Consider the following 16,713-nt stretch of genomic DNA (forward strand, 5'->3'; position numbering starts at 1 on the left):
TTTCATTTATTTGCTCTTGACATCCCCTCACACCACCCTTTTTTGTTGATTTATTTCTTAATTTGTTTTTCTTTTAATTTATTATTTTACTGACCAATCCAGTGTTAGAAGTTCCCAATGCTAAAAACTATGCTAGGCTCCAGGGATACTAACATGATTAAGTCATGTTCCTTACCCATGGTGGCTACACTTAGTGTCTAATCAGAGCCAGATACCATGATGATTCATTTTAGTTTATGCATTTGGGGGAGAATATAAATTTCAAAAATTCTCCCAAGTTCATATTCACAATTGCTGTCATTAGAGATTGTCATTTCTCAAGCATACACATTATATGTTTCAAAGAAAAGCTTAACCTTTATTCAGGTTTCTTCTACTGTTTACCAGTATCGTGAGTCCCAAACTCATCCCATATTAAAGCTATATTAAAGGATGCAATAGATTCTACACTTAACATTCTTCTTTGTTATATATATTATGCTCACTCTTATTAAATATGAACTGTGTATGCGTGTGAGTAGAAAAACAACTTAAAGGGAAACATTTCTATGAAAGGACAATGCAAGTGGAAATTTTATATATATATATATATAATCTTTATTTTTGATTTTATATATTATAAAATATATGTTATCAGCATATATTTTATATATATTGATATAAATTGATATAATATTAGAGTAGGCTTTTTTAATATAAAATATATATCAAAAATATATATTTATATATATAAATATATTATATATATATATATATATATATAAAATCTTTATTTTTCTGTTTTCCAAATGTTCTGCAATAAGCATATATCTGATGTGTAATCAGGCAAAAGACATTTGCGAATAAAGTTTGTTTACACAGCTGTAACTTTTATGATGTATAGAGTGCCTACTAACTTCCTCTATGCCTGAGTAAATATATATTAGATGAATTTATTATGCAGGTTTGTTGTCTAATTTTTTTCATTTAAAACATTTTTTTCAGTGTCCTCTATGGAAATAAAATCACAGAACTCCCCAAAAGTTTATTTGAAGGACTGTTTTCCTTACAGCTCCTGTAAGTATTTGATTGCTTTGGATCTCTTGAGCCTAATTATATATATTAACCACTTTGTTATCTGATACTTTTATGTAGGCTTTGGAAAAATTAGATTCAAAATAATATAGTTTAACAAACTAGAAAAGATTAATTAACATTTGTGGTTATTTACTTGAAGGTACAACTTTTTGGAATAGTCCCCAAACTATTTTCTCTATACTATCATGAGTGGATACATTCTGGCTGCTCTATATCTAAAGCTTCTATAATCCCTGTCCTTGTGAAACATCTCTATTTTAATATAACCAGTAGTTGGAACTGAGACAGATACGGTGATATAGTCATGAACCTTTGTCCAAAGATTCTGCAGGAGCCACCATAGTACTGAAATAACTCCCTCAAACACAGATGGTGTGCGGTGAGCTATAACACACAATAGTCCTCAGACTAACCTTTTGAGAGAGAATTATTTGTAAATCAAAGACCACTCTGATTAGACAATAGATACTACTCATTTGTCTCAAAAGAAATGTTTACCATACATATTTGCAAAAAGCACTTGTAACACCATGTGTTTTAATGCATGCCCATATGAAAAGTAAAGTTGGGAAAAGTGCAAATATTAAAACTGGTAGTGGTTAATCATCAAATTCTATTCATATCATCAAACATAGAATACCTCATTTGGGGCACACACTGGCCTAGATGCTTTAGATACAAAGATAATTGTGTTGTAATTTTTTTCTTAGTAAATATTCTTTAAAATTCTTATATATATAGAATGTTATTTCCTCTCTGGAGTATATCCATTTCTTGGCATTTATTTGGTAACTATTTATTCCTAATCCCAACATCTTCCCAAATATAGATCTTACTCTTGAATTGATAAACTTATTTTCTTAAATACATCCTATTATATATGTCTTAAACCTTTTTGCCATTATGCAGAATGTATTTTACATTACACCCCAGCACACACGCACACACACACACACACACACACACACACACACAAAACAAATGAAGCAAAATGTTAACGAAACAATAATGAACCTTATTATGTGAAGTGCTTTCCTTTCTGTTCACCCCTGCCCCAATTATCTCTTTTTTTCTCAATGCTACATAAACCAGTGAATTTATTTTACAATAGACCAATGAGTCGTCATAAATACTGATTGTGTTACTTTATTTGGGTTACAAATTTTTTAAGCTTTGCATTTCCATTATTAAATATTATTTCTAATTTGATAAAATTATGCTATTGACAGTCAAGATGTCTGTACACATAATAGATATAGCTTGATGCCGTAATCAAGTATTTCTTACTTGTGACTCATCTCTCTGCCATTCTTCACATTTCCCTAGAATTATTCTCCATGCCAGTTATTCACAATCTCTCTTACTGTCACTGTCCTGTCTACTACTATTATGTAAAATGTCACCTTCTTTTTCTTTCCATGCACATTTATTGGTGGTTGATGTGACACATATGCTAATAAAATATGGAGATCTATATCGATAAACCTTACTTCTAAAGCCATCTTTATAAAGTTTCCTCTCTACATTAAGGCTCATTCTAATGTCTGCCAGAGGGGAAAATGGCATGACTATGTACTTACAGCTAGCTGAGAACTTGGTAAAGTTAAGTGTCTTAGTTTTGGTTGGTTAGATATTAGGGAGAAGGGGCAGGTAAATAAAAGAAACAAAACAAGTTGTTGCTTAATATTTATTTTACTATTCCTTGGGCCACACTGAGTTAAAGTGAGTACAAACTGCATAGACACAAGATGATGCAAAACAGCATCTTTCAGTTTCTTCAGGCTCCACACAATTTATTGTTCTTGTTTGCTCTCTAACTATTTTATTCAATTAGCTGATTAATTAAAGAACAGATCAGCATTACTTGTGTTGTGGCCCAGGGAGGAGAGATATGGGGTTAATCAACCCCTGTCACCCACCATTTTTTGAGGGCTTTTAAGAAGGTATTGGATATACCAGAGGGAAGATGAAAACTTCAGCTCCTGATGGGGAATCAAAGAGCACAGCCAAAGGAGTCGCAATGAGAAAGTCATCGCTTTGCACCTTGCTCATGTAGCCCCTTAAAAAATCAAGTAAAATAGAAATATTCCATGTTAATAGAGATTGTTTTATTTCCAAAGGAGAAAATACTTTTTAGTATATTAGATAATGAGTCATACCCAAACTACATGACACGTATTTTCTGAGCTGTTACATATTTGTTGAAAGTTCTAACTATCAAAGCACTGGACTAAATACAGCTAGATATAGCTTGATGCTGTATCCTAGTATTGCCTACCGTTTCTCCCACTTAAGCCAGGAATTAAAAAAAAAAAAAATTCTCCATCCCTATGAAGAAAAATATTCTTTATCTCTTTATATAAAAACAAGCTTCAGACCATCGCCAAGGAGACCTGTTCACCTTTTCGGGACATTCAAATTATGTATGTATACATGATTTGAATCACGTTGATGGCAGTTTCCAAAATCATTTGGCCCAGAAACCCTTTATTTGTGACAGCCATCTAAAGGGGCTAGCGAAGTATCTCCATACCAACCCGATTGAGACCACTGGTGCCTACTGGGGATGGAGAAAAAGAATATTAAAAAAAAAAAAAAAAGTCCTGCCTGAAGAGGGAGGAACTGTCATTGGACAAATAAGCAGGTCTGCATAAAACAGATGACGAGACTGCATAGCATGGAATAACATTTTGAAGAGCACAGAAGGAGGAGGCCTTTGTTGTGTGGAAGTTGCATTCAGAAGGTGGTTGAGGAAAGTGGAGAGCAGAGAACATGCTGAAGAACAGCCCAAGCTCACACAGTCACATCCGCAAGAATGATGTTTGCCAAAGTATAATCCATAAACCACAGTTCCACAGAATATTCATATAATACATGGAGAAAAAAAGGAGTTTGTGGAATTATGTTAAAAAGTTAAACAGGTATTTGTAAGACTTGAGCCCTTAGAGTAGAGTCATGTATCATGTGACTGTCCAAGAGGATTGTAAAGTATTCATTCAACAACTGATATTTATTGAGCTCCCAGTATGTGCTGGGCAGTTGGGAAAGAAAGGGAAATGAAATGAATGAGACATATAGATGATCCACTGTGGGGAAGGTGGGACATATAGATGACAGCAGTAACATAATAAATAAGTTGTGCATAGCAGAACAAATATATATACTTTAGCAAACAGAAAAAGTGGATCAAAGTGAAAGGAATTGAGAGTGCTAGGGGTTGAGAAGGAAGCAAAGACAGCCTACATGTATTAAGGAGAGGGGTCCAGGAAGCTGGATTGAGAAGGCAATATTAGAGCAGGCTTGACATCTGGGAGACAAACATTTCAGACAGATAATAGGAGAGTTTGGTATGCTTAAGAAAGAGCAAGGCCATCAGTGACTGGAGCTGAAACAACCAGGAAGAGAGGACTGGGAGACTGCAGGGTTCTGAGGAGTGGGCTACAGGTCAGGCTGTTGTGATGACTTAGGCTTCTGCTCAGAGCCAACTGGGAGCTGTCGCATTGTTCTGAGAAAGGGGTGACATGATCTATTCTATGTTTAGAAGGATCACACCAGCTATTGTTTTGAGAATAGCCTAAGGCCTGGCACAGTGGCTCATGCCTGTAATCCCAGTACTTTGGGAGGTCAGGAGGCCGAGGCGGGTGGATCATCTAAGGTCAGGAGTTTGAGACCATCCTAGCCAACATGGTGAAACCCCATCTCTATCAAAAATACAAAAATTAGCTGGGTGTGGTGGTATGTGGCTGTAATCCCTGCTACTCGCAAGGCTGAGGCAGGGATTCAAGTAGTTCAAGGAGAATTGCTTGAACCTGGGAGGCAGAGGTTGCAGTGAGCTAAGATTGTGCCACTGCACTCCAGCCTAGGCGAAAAGAGCAAAACTACATCTCAGAAAAAAAAAAGAAAAAAGAAAAAAAAAAGAAAAGAAAAGAAAAGAGAATAGCCTGAACTACTTTTCCACAGTGTCTTGAGGGATTAATAATGTTTGAGGGCATTTTTTTATTGATGTCCTTGCTAGTGGAGGCTGGGTCTCACCTACCTTTGTGTACTGTTTCACCTTTACATCTTCCAGAGGAAATGGTTAATAATTTATATTGAATACATGTATGAGTACCACTAGATTTAGGTTCATTTGATCACATGACTTTTGCTTTATATGATAAAACTCCACATCCCAGCCTCTAATTCCTAAATTAATAAAATTAAAATGTTAGTGTTGAAATTAAAAGAAATATATTTCTTGACTAGGCTTTCTTTAAAAGGACAAATTCTTGCAGGTGAGTTAATGAGATGCTACACTTTAATTCTGCAACTATTTAATCAAACAGATTATTGAATGCCAACAAGATAAACTGCCTTCGGGTAGATGCTTTTCAGGATCTCCACAACTTGAACCTTCTCTCCCTATATGACAACAAGCTTCAGACCATCGCCAAGGGGACCTTTTCACCTCTTCGGGCCATTCAAACTATGTATGTATACATGATTTGGATCACATTTGATGACATTGTTTCCACTCTGAATGTAAGAATTCAGTCCATTGCAAATCATCTATAAAATGGTACTTTATGTGTTTCCAAAGGCATTTGGCCCAGAACCCCTTCATTTGTGACTGCCATCTCAAGTGGCTAGCAGATTATCTCCATACCAATCCGATTGAGACCAGTGGTGCCCGTTGCACCAGCCCCCGCCGCCTGGCAAACAAAAGAATTGGACAGATCAAAAGCAAGAAATTCCGTTGTTCAGGTAATTTATTTACGTGTTATTTCCCCTGTGACCAAAAACAATGGTTACATGAGACCTAGGGAAAGCAGCTGGCCTTCGGCTGATTAATGAACATTGTAGAATTATATTTCTTTTTCTTCTGCCCATGAATAATAAAATAAAGAGAACCATAGACACAATTCAAATAATACTTCTATTTGTGACATTTTTAATACTACATACAGCAGAAGAAATAGGCTGTTGACCAAGTTGAAAAGATGCCTAGATAGCTTCATACACCTTTCCAAAATTCAAACTTAATAAGAGCCTTTTAGCTAATTCAGAACATCTTTAAAGTATGTTAAGTCTCATGTTTTATTGTATCATTCTCTCTTGACCAGCCTCAAGTAATTAACTGTTTTCATTTCTTCAGAAAGTGAATTAAGTATTGGTTACATGATTTGTTTGGGCTCCGAAGTATTGTGGGGAGCCGGGAGGGATTCCAGATCTCTGGCTTCTTACGCTGAATGCGCTTTCTCAGTTTGCATTCTCTTATTTTGCATACAACTGTGAGGATACATTTTTTCCAAAAGCTATTTTTTAAAACATTTTGAGAATATTGCATTTATTTGTAAAAATTTAAATATAAATGCATTGTATTGATATTAAATGGAAGGCTTCCATCATCCAAATTTACTATTTGCTTTGATCTAATGTTTCTATTTTTTTTATGATAGAATTAATTATGTGTGTTTTTGGTAGTATGCTACCTAACTATTCCAGGCATATTTCACATTCAGCAGTTAATTTCATACTAAAAAGCTAATATAAGGGCCAAGCTGGTTATTCTCCATAATTATAGATGCATTTACTACTCAGTGTACATTATTGTACTTCAGTCACCTCTGTGAATGTACATTTTTCACTTAATTGTAGTAACTTTAGTCCATTCTTAATCTAATATAACTCATATCTCTGCTTGCTGACATTCAGGTGCATCTTCTATTTTTTTTTTCTCTTTTTTTATTTAGCTAAAGAACAGTATTTCATTCCAGGTAGGTTTTGCTCGGTAGTAGGACTAACTGCAGACACCCTTTCCTCACCTTATAAAATATAGCTTCTAAAACTGATATGCATGCCTCTGAAAGTACAGTGGATACTCTATATATAGATTGACTTATGCATATATCACTTGTAGCTGTTTCCTGAAAACCTGACCTTTGCATGCAGCTTCTGATGTTAAACATATATATATTATTAAAAGCCACCTTTTTCTCTCTCATTTACTTTGACGCATTATCTAAAGTTTCTCACAGTAGCTAAAATGTTTGAAGCTGTGGCTTTCTACTTAAATCATTTTCTTTCCTACCATTGTATATCTGATCTTCCAATCTGTTTTTAAAATATAGCTTATTGAGCTGGTTTTAAAGACAGAAACCTTTCTGATGTCAAAGAGCTAGTTCTACATGAAAGTAGTTACAGACACACAGAATTTCATTTTCAATCATGAGACTTTACTTTTTTATAGATTCTTATATTTAAAAACTGTACTTACTGCTTTACTTTTGCTTCACTCTTTATGGAAAAAACAGCAGCTTTCTGCTGATTTATATGCAGTTGTTTCTTGTTTATGACTTTACATTCTTTTATATACAGAATTAAAATGTAACTCCCTAAAAAGAATATTGATGTCTGACGTGAAAGCATCAGAAGATCATGGACACAAAATGCCTTGAACAATTTAGGCAGATGGATAAAATGTTTCTAAGAAAAGTAATCACAATGTTTTACTACTTCAATCGTAACACTCTCAAGACTGATGATTCTAGAACTAGCTCTTTAAAATATGTTTCTTTACTTATTTTTCCTTGCCTGCCAATTGTGTAAAATGCCTCTTGACTTGTTTGTTTTAAACCATTATATGTTAAGTACTGATTGGTCACATTCACCATTTCTTGGGTATATTCTAGACTATAATATATTTTAAGAGCTATAGATTAAAGGATATTTCTACAGCATTAGTGTACAGTGTTAGTCTACCTTTCCTTAACTTCTTAAGAAGAACTCTCAGTTTAGTCTCTATTTTAAGGAGATATTTGTTGCTTGCCATATTGAATTACAATTTGGATCATTTTATGGATTAAGTAGATTTGGTTATATCACTTATTTAGAGCTTGTATGATCAATAGTATTATATATATTATACTGGCTGCATAAAAGTAAACATGTTGAAAAGAAAAGTTGATTGGCCTTCACTGACAATGTTTAATATTAATCACTTTACCCAATTAAGTGGAAAGTAATCTGATAGCTATTATTTACCCAGAAAAAAGCTATATTCTAAGCACCAGACTACCTATAGAATAAAACATTAACATGATTTAAATTCTAAAATTATGGCAGTAATGTAACTGGTACTAAATTATTCCAACTATTTCACTTAAATATACTTTATTAATAACTGATAAGTTTAATATTTTCAACTCACTAAATAAAGAACAAAAGTCAGGTTGTTTTCCTATATTCTGATACAGTTTTTCTCTGTTACAGACAGCAGCCAAAATCAGAATTGGAAATTATCTTTTATATCAAATATCATGTCTTTCAATTTTTGATAATTTATTTTACATTATTTCAGCATAACAATTGTAAAAGTCAGGACTCAAGGGATCATTTGGGTCTCCACCCCTTTTTTCCCAAAACTTTTAATTAAAATTTGAGCCTTCCTAGAGAGCCACCATGAAATAAGCATTATTGCTGTTGTGTTGAATGCAGATTATTTGAATTATAACATATCCAGTGTATCTGTCCCTTAGACTTTCTGACCTTTTATTTTATTTTGGAGTGAAGCTTAAATTGTAAGACAGCAGATCCTCAATAAACATCATGACATTAAGTGTCAAATGTAATGAAACTGTTATATTCACTGTTGTAAACTTATGAGATTCTGATTCCATTTCCACTAAACATTATTCATAAGTTGAAAAGTTCATTAAAAACTGTACATCACAATGTAAGGATTAATCTAAATGTCCTAATGATTGCCCTTAAGGATCTCCATGATCCAGTTTTCATTCAATTTTATATGTGTACCTGCCTACTACCATTTTATATGGCACTCTACATATTACAGTGATAAAAGAAAATCTGTCTTACAGAGAGTTCATCTTTTAAAGGATTCGAGCACTTAATTTGCACTATGCATCTTTTATTACTTTGGTTTTCTAGTGAGACCACCATACTTCAAAATATTATGTTACAAAGCATGACGATTCCCATCACATCATACTATTTTTTCAATAATTACCATAATAAAGAAAGAAGGAAGAGAGAGCTTAGTTTTATAAATATGTATATTAATCTTAATTGGGATTACTCTTTCTTTCCTTCTTGGTGATTTTTACTTTTGCAGGAATTCACCATTTTGGCTGTAAGTAAAAGTGTCTGATATGAAACTTAATACCCTCCCTTTTCAATCCTGAGATACCTTCTTCTAGTCTTGATCTTTTGCACCTTTTTTTTTTTCAAGAAGAAACCACAGATCTTTTGAGCTTCTCTGTTGTCCTTGTAGCTCACCTTCAACTTCTTCCTGGTGGTTGTTCCCGAAAGCTGTTATTTCCATTCTGCAGTTCTGAGGAATGGTGGAGGCGCCTTTTCCGTATAGCCCCTTCTTTGTGTTTCCAGGAACTCTTCGGTAGTAATACTCTTACTATGGTCATAACCATTCTGCGGGAAGAATGCATGTCATGTAAACAGTATTACGTTTCCAGAACGTCTGTAGCTTTTCTCCTCCTTCCCTCCATTTTCCTCTTGGTCTTACCTTTGGCCTAGTGGTTGGTGTAGTGATAATGTAGCGAGATTTTCTGTTGTGCTTGATCTAACCATGTGGTTGCGAGGTATGAGTAAAACATGGTTCCGTCAAGCACCATGGAACGTCACGCAGCTTTCTACAGCATGACAAGCTGCTGAGGCTTAAATCAGGATTTACCTGTCTCTTTCTACAAAATCAAAATGAAAAAAGAGGGCTTTTTAGGCATTTCTGAGATTATGTGAGAGGGAGAGAATAGTAAAAAGTCCATAGAAAATTTGAAAGCCTGAGTACATCTATTTGCCTTGAAAGCCCTAATTTACAATGATATGTAGGATCATGTTTATTACTTGATATATTTTCAATTCTTGACTCAGATTAAAAAATAAACTTTTTAACAATGAATATCCATTGTGTGGCTAGCTGTGAAATAGGCTAGAATGGCTCAGAATTGGATCAGCAGAAAGTACAGCTGTGAAAAGCTCAACTTTATTAATGTTTTCCTGTCATGTGAATCTGGTCACTCTTTTTTCCAGAAAATTCCAAGCCTTTCTTTTAACCTTCCTCCTGACATCCATTGACCAAATTTCCCCCAAGTTATCTCCCTGCTACATAATCTATAGTTACCTTACTTTTTTCTTCCTACAAACTAATAAATATTCTAACCTTTAGACTCAGTATCTTTTTTCTGGTTTGAATTCTCAATAGGTACAGAAGATTATCGATCAAAATTGAGTGGAGACTGCTTTGCGGATTTGGCTTGCCCTGAAAAGTGTCGCTGTGAAGGAACCACAGTAGACTGTTCTAATCAAAAACTCAACAAAATCCCGGACCACATTCCCCAGTACACGGCAGAGCTGTAAGTTCATCCCTGAACAAAATTCTGGTTGGGTCTGAGGGAATGAAAGCATTAAAGCAGAGGAATTTTTGTCTTGACATTTTTAGTATTAATAATTGCATTAATTTTAATTAATATGGATTTCATTGGCATAACTCTCCTTTGTACAAAAATATATTAGAGGCTATGTTTGTTTATCTTTCTAGCCAACCATACAATTAAGTACAGAAATTAACTTATCTCTCAAAATTCAGTAGGCTCTCAATACTAACACCAATAGTGTTCATTTGATGCTTATTTATTGGGTATTATTTATTCCCAGACTGTTTTCTAAATACTTAGTTTTTTAATGTATTTAATCCTTACAGCAACTAAGTAAAGTAGTTTGAGAGCCTCCATTTTCAATCTCTGTTAACTATCAATATATCAAGGAGTCCATCTTACCTAATTTACTACTTCATTGGCTTATGGGTGGAAAGATTCAGTGATTATCAAGTATTAAAGTAGAAAGGATAGCTTTTTCTGAACAATACAAGAGAAGCTGAAAAGGCAGACTATGATGGCATTTACACTTACAACCTTACTATAGGACCTTACACATACTAGATGCTAAAATATGTTTGTTGGAGCATTTATAGATTCTATGCCCATGCATGGTTTGCTTTTACTGACTTTATTTATAAAAAGAGGACCTTTAATGTTAGCGTTCTAACAATTCAAGAAAAAAAAAAAAAAAAAAACTAGCAAAACTTCATCATTCTGTAAACATCTTACTGATGTTTATGTGTGGCACCATCTGGTATTTGTCATTTACTGCTTCGCAAAGTTTGTTGTCTGTTTGTTGGTATATAATCCTTCTGTCTTTAACTAGATTATAGCTCCTTGATGACAGGGAATGTGTATTATTGTTTATCTCCCACTGTGCCTATACTCATGCCTGTATTTCATTAATTTTTAACAATTTGAATAACTAAAAATAAAATATGCCTTTCAAAGCATTGACAGAAATCAACTATCTTGTAGTTATAGTGATTTTTTTTTAACTCCTATTAGGTGGTGAAGCTATTTACAACTCCAAGAATTTTAGAAATGCGTGGAGACCATGCAATCAAGGCCCTGAACTTTACTTTTTATAGTCATATAGGGATTGATGCTTATGAACTGTAATATTACAAACAAGTGATATCTTCCAGCACAATAGAACTTTTTTTCTTTGAGACAGCATCTCACGCTCTCACCCAAGCATGAGTGTAGTGGCACAATCACAGCTCCCTGCAGCCTTGGCCTCTTGGGCTCAAGGGATCCTCCTACCTCAACCCTCCACCCCCATACCCCCAAGATGCGGGGACCTCAGGCACGCACCACCACACACAGCTACTTTTTGTAATTTTTTTTTTTTTTTTTTTTTTTTTTTTTTTTTTTTTTTGTAGAGATGGGATTTTGCCATGATGCCCACATTGGTCTCAAACTCTTGAGCTCAAGCAGTCCTCTTGCCTCTGCCTCCCAAAGTGCCAGGGTTACAGGCATGAGACACTGCACCAGGCAGGCCTAGCACTTTAAATAATTTTGTTTGTCATGGAAAAATTATAGTAGAAACTAGCCTTCAATTTAGACTTTGGCAAATGTGTGTAATGTAAGAGATTTATAGTTTTTTAAATTATACAATAAAATCAGTACTGAGAAGAAAATATTTGCAAATCATGTATCTAATAAGACACATATTCATAATATATAAAAAATTCTAATAATTCAGATTACTCAGTTAAAGAATGATCAAATTATTCATATTGGCGTTTCTCCAAATAACATATACAAATATCCAATAAACACATGAAAACTGCTACTAGGGAAATTCCAATCAAAACCACAATGAGATACCAATTTAGACCCACTGGAATGGCTATGAAAAACAACAGAAAGGGGAAGTAACATAGTGGAAGAAATTGGACCTTCATGCATCACTGGTCTGAATGTAAAATCTTTTTTGCTATTTCTCAAAGAGTTAATCACAAATTTACCATGTGATCCAGTAATGCCATGCCTATGTATATGTCCAAAAAATGAAAACACATATCCAGACAGAAACTTGCACACCATGTTCATAGCAGTATTACTTATAGCCATCAAAGAATGGAAGCAACACAACTGTCTCCTAATTGATAAATGGATAAACAAATGTGTCGTGCCTATGTAATGAAATATCATTCATTCTTAAAAATTAATGAAGCTCTGATATATGCTACCACAGGAATAAAACATTATACAAAGCAAAAGAAGCCAGACAGAAAAGGCTACATCTTATATGATTCCATTTATACAAAATGCCCAGAATAGGAAAATCAATAAAAACAAAAAGTAACCTGGTCGTTGCCAAGGACTGTGGGAAAATAGCCACCCGGAGTGACTGGCAATAAGTATGGGGTTTCTTTTGGGGATAATAAAAATGTTCTGGAATTAGATGGGAAAGATGATTGCACAATTCTGAGAATGTACTAAAAACCACTGAATTGTACACTTTAAAAGGGTAAATGTTCTGGCATGTGAATTGCATTCTAATAAAGCTGTAATTTTTTTCCAATTGTGAATCAAACAGGGAAAAAACATTCTAAAATCCTTTTTAGTGGGGACAATATTGAAAAAAATTGGAGAAAATTTGTTCTAGAGATTACTGGGAGCTTGTTTTGAGCTTTGGTTTTCCTTATTGTGTGCTTCCTAACATATTTTATTTTGATGATTAAAATTTGAATAAAATGAGAAGAAAAATCAATATGTTCCATAAATCTTCTGTGATATATGTACTTCCTTTTATTTTCATGGTATGATTAAATGATGTTAGAATTCATTTTGAGAAATCAATTTTAATCCTTTGGTAATAAAACTTCTCTGTTCCTTTTTTCTCCAGGCGTCTCAATAATAATGAATTTACTGTATTGGAAGCCACAGGAATCTTTAAGAAACTTCCTCAGCTACGTAAAATGTAAGTCATTTGTTAGCTATTTTTTAAAATTTTCTTAATGTTTTGTTGTGTTTGTTTTATGTAAATGTCTTAGAAAATTAGAAAATACTAAAAATCCAGGGAAATTTCCCTATGGTAACTACCTGTGACATGAATTTAGGATAATCCCTGCAAGAAACTTTCCTGTATGGTCAACAGTGTCAACTACATTTTCTGTAGCAGAGCCTAAGCATCTTACTTTAACTCAGACAGCTGGTCTGTTATGTGGCCACAGCAGGAATCCAGCAATCTAAGCACATTAAATTGCATTCAGTAATGTTTTGTAACTTCCTTTACTATTCCCCAAACCATACTGTTATTTCTTTTTCAGCACTTTCATGTCAACTATTGGACTTTTTGCTTCATTAAACTTTCATTAGAAGATAGTCAAAATTAATGATTGGTAAACTGGTTTGATAGCTCATCTGTGTTACTACATGTCCACAACTCATATTTTAAAATAAGTTCATAAGCTCAGCAGTTTCAGAAACACTCAGTGGGTAACTCCATGCCCCTGGGGAGGTGTGGGGACTGACAGGGTATAGGTCAATACTGTGAGACGAATGGAGCACCCTTCACACATTCAGAAACATCAGCAGGAGGAAAGAAGCATTGGCTTCCTTTAGTACTGTGTCCACATATGTAACTGGCCCTTAGTATCACAGACTGTAAGTTACAGAACAGACTACTTGAGTGTTGACATCCAGATTAGGCTACCTCCCAAATAGTTTCTGATGTCTTGCTTGCCCTACTTTTTCACTGTTATGAAGTGCACTTTCTTTTTAGCTATAAGATGATTTCCAATGCAAAAAAAAAAATTATTAAGAAGCTACTATGTGCGATTCTATGAGAAAAATTAAAATATGAATAAAAATGATCTTTGTTTGGGGGACACTCCTGGTCAGTGAGAAAGAGAAAGAAAAAGCTGATAGAGAGTTGATCTCAACTAATACTCTTGCTTTCTGGCAAGCATTATAGTAGTTGATATCATACATAATACTGGCAGTTAAGTTGGTTGTTTCAACGCATTATTACATGGAAAGTTTTACTGGGAATAAACCCATATTCAAATACATTTCTGATGCCATCTGTAAAACACTAACAAATTTTAGCTTATCTATCTCTCTACCCAGTTGCCTTCTTTTAGTATTTAATTCATTGGACAGTTTTAATCAGGGATATTTCTTTGAAAAGTTTCTCATTAGGTTTAATAGATGGCATAAAGATTTGTGTAACCCAATACCTGACCTCAAGAATTTTATATTCCTGGGGACCCTTGGAGGGTTTTACATGGGTCAGGCTGGCTTTTTTTTTTTTTAACCATAGACATTCCCTCTTAATATGATTGTCTCTTTGTCTTGATGGAGTAGGGAAGTGGAATCTTTTCAGAGACCTGGAGGTGCTGGGCAGTGAAAAGTTTGAAGACTTGGATCATTAGAAGAAAGTGATCTAATACATTTCAATGCCCTCATTATTAGAAATTATTTAAAATCTTTGTTCCAACAATTTTTATTTAGAAACTTTAGCAACAATAAGATCACAGATATTGAGGAGGGAGCATTTGAAGGAGCATCTGGTGTAAATGAAATACTTCTCACAAGTAATCGTTTGGAAAATGTGCAGCATAAGATGTTCAAGGGATTGGAAAGCCTCAAGACTTTGTAAGTATTCATACTTGCATCACAGTTCTTCTACCAAAGGATTGCAATTCATTGTTCATTATAACCCTGGCAGAGAAATACCTCCTACTTTTACCAACCCCATTCCCTCTATCTCTTTCACATTTTCTCTGTTACACACACACACACACACACACACACACACACACACACATTGTGAATGCAAATGGTCCCTTACCTCAGTATTCCTGTCTTTGGTGTGTTGATAGCAGATGATCAGGGGCATTCATCCTGGCGGCTGTCTCCTCTACAAAATAGATCATTCTTGCTCCAGTGCTTATATGGATCTGCTTACGCTGTCCTGCCTTAAAATGGTCGTTTTATTTCCTTGTCTTCAAACACCTCTCTGTACTATACTCTCTCTTGGTCTAATGACTCTAGCTTTCAAATCTTCTCGAATCTTTGCAGTAGAATAATTTTGACAATTTATATGGAGACTACTGTTCTTTGCCCCTGCAACGTCTTAATGTAAAAGAAAGACTCAGAGATTTCATCACCACCAGGACTGCTTTACAAGAGCTTCTGAAAGAACCACTACACATAGAAAGGAACAACCAGTATCAGCCTTTCCAAAAATATACCAAAAAGTAAAGAGCATCAACATAATGATGAATTTACATCAACTAATGGGCAAAACAGCCAGCTAACATCAAATGGCAGTATTAAACTCACATATAGTGTTATTAATCCTAAATTTAAATTTACTAAATCCCTCAATCAAAAGACACAGTGAAAATCCATTGGTATGCTGCATCCAGACTCATCTCGCATGCAAGGATACACAAAGACTCAAAACAAAGGGATGGAGAAAGATTTACCAACCAAATGGAGAGCAAAAATAAATAAATAAATAAAAAGCAGGAGTTGCAATTCTTGCCTCTGATAAAATAGACTTTAAAGCAACAAAGATCAAAAGAGGCAAAGAAGGACATTACATAATGATAAAAGGATCAATGCAACAAAAAGAGCTAATGATCCTAAATATATACACACCCAATACAGGAACACCCAGATACATAAGACTTATAAAGAGACTTAGACTCCCACACAATAATAGTGGGAGACTTCAACATCAATATTAGACAGATCAACGAGACGGAAAATTAACAAGGATATCCAGGACTTACACTCAGATCCGGAACAAGTAAACTTAATAAACATTTCTAGAACTCTCCACTTTAAATACACAAAATATACACTCTTATCAGCACCACATCACACCTACTTACAGGTTTAAATGAAATATTGGTAGGCTGCTTGTTTGTTATTTTCTTCCCTCATTTTTTCCTGTCTCCATTATTAAGCACAATTATTGGTATAGAAGAGGTTTTCAATACCCATTTTTAGACTGCATTCTAGCCTGGGCAATAAAGCAGCACTCCATTCTCTCTCCCTCTTGCTCTTCCTCTTTCTTCCTCTCCTTCATTCTTTTTCTTTTCTTTCTCTCTCTCTCTCTTTCTTTCTTTCTTTTTCTTTCTTTCTCTTTCTTTTCTTTTTTTCTTCTTTTTTTTTCAAAAAAAAAAGGGAAGATGGTTTCAGTACACCTGATGCTGTCCCACCCTCTCCTTGCTGAAAATCTTTGCTTTTAGGCTAAAACTCAAAACCCTCGCCTTGG

General features: G+C 34.5%; 1 protein-coding gene across 2 annotated transcripts in view; it reads left to right on the forward strand.

Annotated features, from left to right (window-relative positions):
• The window catches only part of SLIT2 (slit guidance ligand 2), a 377,295-nt gene that overhangs the window by 268,060 nt on the left and 92,522 nt on the right, over positions 1-16,713 (forward strand). The window contains exons 12-18 of one of the 2 annotated variants that reach the window (XM_003927471.4): positions 985-1,056; positions 5,403-5,546; positions 5,657-5,820; positions 6,810-6,833; positions 10,295-10,445; positions 13,327-13,401; positions 14,937-15,080. In XM_003927471.4, coding sequence (XP_003927520.1) covers positions 985-1,056; positions 5,403-5,546; positions 5,657-5,820; positions 6,810-6,833; positions 10,295-10,445; positions 13,327-13,401; positions 14,937-15,080 — 774 coding nt within the window. The remainder of the gene's footprint in view (positions 1-984; positions 1,057-5,402; positions 5,547-5,656; positions 5,821-6,809; positions 6,834-10,294; positions 10,446-13,326; positions 13,402-14,936; positions 15,081-16,713) is intronic. The other variant, XM_003927474.4, reaches the window with a different exon arrangement.

Source organism: Saimiri boliviensis, chromosome 3 (genome assembly GCF_048565385.1).
Source record: "Saimiri boliviensis isolate mSaiBol1 chromosome 3, mSaiBol1.pri, whole genome shotgun sequence".
Classification (NCBI taxonomy): domain Eukaryota; kingdom Metazoa; phylum Chordata; class Mammalia; order Primates; family Cebidae; genus Saimiri; species Saimiri boliviensis.